This window comes from Oncorhynchus keta, chromosome 33 (genome assembly GCF_023373465.1).
Source record: "Oncorhynchus keta strain PuntledgeMale-10-30-2019 chromosome 33, Oket_V2, whole genome shotgun sequence".
NCBI lineage: Eukaryota > Metazoa > Chordata > Actinopteri > Salmoniformes > Salmonidae > Oncorhynchus > Oncorhynchus keta.
The window spans coordinates 3,283,692-3,289,041 of NC_068453.1; the positions used below are offsets into that span (position 1 = coordinate 3,283,692).

Consider the following 5,350-nt stretch of genomic DNA (forward strand, 5'->3'; position numbering starts at 1 on the left):
TTGAATGAAAAAAGTTGACTGAGGAATGTTTTAAAAGTAAAAACTGAAAAGTTTGTCAGATAGCCAAGTAGCAACACCCTTTAATCTTTGCCTCGATCCTGACTAATCTCCCAGTTCCTGCCACTGAAAAACATCCCCATAGCATGATGCTGCCTCCACCATGCTTCACCATAGGGATGGTGCCAGGTTTCCTCCAGGCGTGATGCTTAGCATTCAGGCCAAAGACTTCAGTCTTGGTTTCATCAGACCAGAGAATCTTGTTTTTCATGGTCTGAGAGTCCCTTAGGTGCATTTTTGGCAAACTCCAAGCGGGCTGTCATGTGCCTTTTACTGAGGAGTGGTTTCCGCATGGTCAATCTAACACAAAGGCCTGGAAGGTTCTCCCATCTCCACAAAGGAAATCTGGAGCTGAGTTGAGTTAATTTTTTTTATTTTTACAGGGACAGTGCACATTAATCAACGTTTCAGTAAAAGTGCCGGTTTTAGCCAGCCGGCTAATTTTCAACCGCAGTCCCTGGGCAGGTTATTAAAAACAATTACAATATAGACAATCATTGAGCATTGAGCACACGCAGAGCAACATAGGACAAGCAAGACATAGCATACAGACAGAGCAACATAGAACAAAAAGCAGCAAGACAAAATTCATAAAAGCAACAAAGTGTTTCCACACCTTACAAGCTCCAGGCAACATGGAAAACGGCAATACACAGCTGGGGATTATGTTCGCAAATCTGATTGACCTTTAGCCATGTCTTCATGCATTTTATGAAAGTGTGATGTGTGGTGCAGTTATGTGTGTCTGATGGCAGTGTATTCCAGACATGGGAAGCTCTCACAGAGAAAGCGGAATTTCTGAAGGTGCCTTTCCTTAAGGGAACTATACAGTCACCTCTCATGGCATACGTTGTGGATCTTCTGCCATATGTTTGGGTTTTCTGTTTAACAAAAATACTGAGTGGAGGGGGAGCCAGGCCATTTAGGATCTTGAATACAAGACATGCGTCGGTGTATTGCACAAGATTTTCCCAACTCAGGAGCTCATGCTGTCTGAGGATGTAACAGTGATGATGGCTTTTGGGCTTCCTATCAAGCACTTTAAGAGCCTGTTTGTAGACAGACTGAATAGATTTTAATGTTGTACAGCAAGCTTGGGCCCAACTAGTCAAGCAGTATTTTAAGTGGGGGAGTATCATAGATTTGAAGTACAGTTTTGCTACCTCTGTAGTCAAACAATTTCGTATAAATCGGAAATTAGCTAGGTTGAATTTGGTTATTTGAATTACCTTTTTCACATGCTTTTTAAAAGAGAGGTTGGAATCAACTATGATGCCAAGGTACTTAAAATTTCCCCTGACACATAGACATCTGCCTCAGTAGCATCTGTTGCCCTCTTTGTGAAGAACATGCAAACAGTTTTTTTCACATTGAGATGCAAACACGAGTCACTTATCCACTTTGTAACTTAGCCATTACATTAGAGAGTTCTTGTGCAGCTTGTTGTTTGCTCTTTGCATGCACATATATACTATATCATCTGCATACATTTGAACTTCAGACCCAGTACAGACAGAAGGCAAATCTTTAATGTACAGGCTGAACAGGAGGGGCCCCAGTATTGACCCTTGGGGCACGCCCACATCATAGCTAAGAGTAGGCAACAGCTCATTGCTCACTCTGACACACAGAGTTCTGCCTTCAAGGTATGATTTCATCCATCTCAAGGCATCGGGGGAAAAGTTGAACTTGGACAATTTTGTGATGAGAATCTCATGGTTAACAGTATCAAAAGCCTTCCTTAGGTCCAGAAACACAGCCCCAACAATGCCCCCTTTGTCCATCTTGGACTTCACATTTTCCAGAAGAAAGTGGTTGGCCGTTTCTGTGGAGTGTTTCGCTCTGAAGCCAAACTGCATGGAGTGTAATGTGAAGGGGCTGTTGTTGAGGTGGGCAATCAGTTGTTCTGCTACACACTTTTCAACATGCTTTGAAAGCACAGGTTTCTCTACTAATGGGCCTGTAGTTACTCACGTCAGCAGGGTCGCCTGATTGAAAGATGGCCGTTATTATGGCCGACTTCCGTACCCCTGGAAACACCCAGAGACCAATAGATGTGTTGATGACCTTAGTAATGGGGCCAATGAGTGACTCTTTGTAGTTTTTAAGAAAGATAGAGTCCAGCCCAAACACATCTTTGGCTTTAGAGTTCTTCAGTGAGCTATTCACCTTTGACTCAGAAACCTCCCTTATGATGAAGACAGGTTGAGCGTCATTTACTAGCACTGACCCCAAGAAACCAGTGGAGGAGTTCTGTGTCAGTACCCTGACAGAGTCAATAAAGAAGGAATTGAAGGCTATTGCTATTTCGACTGCATCCTGTGTTAATTGTTATTCACCATGATTTCTAGTCTTTTTGCAGTGTTACCATGGTCTTTCCAAGTTAACTTTTTTGTGAGATTGACCATCAGGTTCTTGGTCAACCTGCCTGACCAAGGCCCTTCTCCCCCGATTGCTCAGTTGGCCGGGAGGCCAGCTCTAGGAAGAGTCTTGGTGGTTCCAAACTTCTTCAAAAATCCTGTGGTTCTACGTAGTACTACGTACAATTCCTTCGACCTCATGGCTTGGTTTTTGCTCTGACATACACTGTCAACTGTGGGACCTTATATAGACAGGTGTGTGCCTTTCCAAATCATGTCCAATCAATTGAATTTACCACAGCTGGACTCCAATAAAGCTGTAGAAACATCTCAAGGATAATCAAGTGAAACAGGATGCAACTGAGCTCAAATTCGAGTCTCATAGCAAAGGGACTGAATTCCTATGTAAATAAGGTATCTGTTTTTTATTTTTAATACATTTTAAGACATTTCCAAAAACATGTTTACACTTCGTCATTATGGGGTATTGTGTGTGTATATAGTTGTGGAATTTGTTTTATTTAATCCATTTTAGAATAAGGCTGTAACGTAGCAAAATGTGGAAAAAGTCAAGGGGTCCGAATACTTTCCGAATGCACTGCATGTCATGGAAAGAACAGGTATTCTTAATGTTTTGTACACTCAGTGTAGAACGACAGCTCCAGTGCATCTAGAACACAGAAAATAGAATGTCAAGCAACAGTGAATTTAGAACATAGAACAACAAGCTATAGTGAGTTTAGACCATATAACATAGAGCCACAAGCTACAGTTAGTCTAGAACCTGTTACTGTGGCAACAGTCTAGAACCCATCTAGAACACAGAATTACAAGCTACAGTGAGTCTAGAACACAAAACACAAATTGACAAGACAGAGTGAGTCCAGAACACACAACGACATGCTACACGGAGTTAGGGTGTGAGTGTGTTGTGTGCCTCTTTAGGCGAGATAAGCTGGCTCTGTTGGACAGCCAGGAGAGTTTTAATCAGCAGAGAGCACAACTTTTCAATGAGAACAACCGCCTGCTGAGAAAACTAGAAGATCTGGAGAGGTAGGCTATTTTCACTCTTTGAAAAAGGGTTCCAAAAGGGTTCTTCGGCTGTCCCCATAGGATAACCCTTTTTGGTTCCTGGTCGAACCCTTTTTGGTTCTGGGTAGAACCCTTTTTGGTTCCACGTAGAACAGTCTGTGTTAAGGGTTCTACGTGAAACTCAAAATGGTTCTACTTGGAACTAAACTTCTTATTCAAAGAGTTCTCCTGTGGTAACAGCCAAATAACCCTTTCAGGTTCTAGATACCGTAGCACTAAAAGTGTACCATCATAAAGATACAACAACGTAGAACAAACATCACTTCAGAGCAATGGTTGTCTGGCTTCTTCTTCTCCATGGCAGGGTGATCTCTAGCTCTCCCCACACTAACAGCAGTAGTAACTCTGGTCTGTCCATGCATGGTGCCTGGGGTGGGGCCAACCACCACCCTGTGCCCTATCCCTGCAGATACAACAACATGCCTGTGAGTAGAGTAAACACTTCACTACCCTCTAATCTCCAATGCCCTTTATAATTGACTGTATGTACACAAACGCCATGCTTACAAACACCCCGACTTGCCTTTTATAACTCTCTATCAGTACAAGAAATCTCACACTATTAGACTAAAGCAAGGATATCCTGTAAAGGATAAACTAAGGCCTGTGTGTGTAGGTAGGAAACCTTACCTGTTGTTTGTTTTCTGTAGGACCCAACGATGGGTTACCCCTGGCACCCTGTCCTGTACTGCTGTGGCTGCTCCCCTGAGAGTGGCCTCAATGTGAGTTTAAAAACCGCCAAACTACATGCTCGCTTTAAATGTGGGGAGCTGAATCCTTGTAAATATTGCAGAGTGAGATCTCTATAAAAGCAATAGGACAGCTCTGATTAGTATGTATATGTGAAAGGTTTTATATGACAAGCAACTTGTTATGTTATCCCAGGGCCAACAATGTGGCCAGGGGCAGAGGCAGGGATATGGAATAACTGAGAAGGATGTTTACAAGGCTACACCTTACCAGGAAATGACTGGTCCACATCCACCAATGAGAATTCAGGTGAGAACAATGCTCTTTACAGTATGGCATAGCAAACATGCACACCGGCCTTTAACTTGTCCTCTCTGTAACACACCTGCCCCTCTTCCCTCCTCAGGTAGTGCTGCCCCCTATCCAGGACGGACCCCCACAGCAAGTTGGCCGAGACCCAGCAGAGAGCACCCAGACTGAGCCGCAGCACATAGGTCCTGCCCCTGGAGCACTTCTACCTCGCAGGAAGACGTGAGTAACAAATAAGAAATGTGTTAGTGTGTGTTATTTAGTGTGTGTGTGTGTGTGTGTGTGTGTGTGTGTGTGTGTGTGTGTGTGTGTGTGTGTGTGTGTGTGTGTGTGTGTGTGTGTGTGTGTGTGTGTGTGTGTGTGTTAATGTGTGTCTCTCTGTGTGTGTGTAACCAGATGCCGGGCAGTGTGTAAGGGTTATGCTGAGCGGTACCAGGAGCAAAGGGGTGTCAAAGCCCAGAAGGCCCAGAAGTCAAATGTTAGGGCTGATCCCACTATCCCCACCCACACCACCCTGCCCAACATCACACACCCTGCCCTACATTCCACACCCTGAGAGGAGAGGTCAGTGTGTGAGTGTGTGTGAGAGAGTGAGAGAATCTGACATTTGTGTAGAAGGTTTGTTCAACCTGCGTGTGTGAATGTTTTCGACTATCATTTGATGTGTGTGTTTATGACAGCAGCTTTAAAGGGGACATTTGTTAAAGTACCTAAACCTGTCTGACTCAGTTAGACTGCCTGTCACAGTGTGCACCTCTCTCACTCAGGGAGAGCGAGGTAGAGCTAAATCACAAGGTTCTCTGAAAGAAAACGTTCGGTCACAGCGAACATTTCAAATTTTT

The 5,350-nt window shown here is 43.8% G+C and overlaps 1 protein-coding gene across 1 annotated transcript; it reads left to right on the forward strand.

The window, feature by feature from the left end:
- The first annotated feature begins 3,297 nt into the window (after window positions 1-3,297).
- Window positions 3,298-5,071, forward strand: LOC118365917 (uncharacterized). Its single transcript, XM_052491703.1, has 5 exons — window positions 3,298-3,934; window positions 4,160-4,231; window positions 4,395-4,508; window positions 4,606-4,730; window positions 4,905-5,071. Exons 1-5 carry the CDS (start codon window positions 3,782-3,784, stop codon window positions 5,062-5,064), a joined length of 624 nt encoding a protein of 207 aa, XP_052347663.1. The 5' UTR covers window positions 3,298-3,781; the 3' UTR covers window positions 5,065-5,071.
- The last annotated feature ends 279 nt before the right edge of the window (window positions 5,072-5,350 follow it).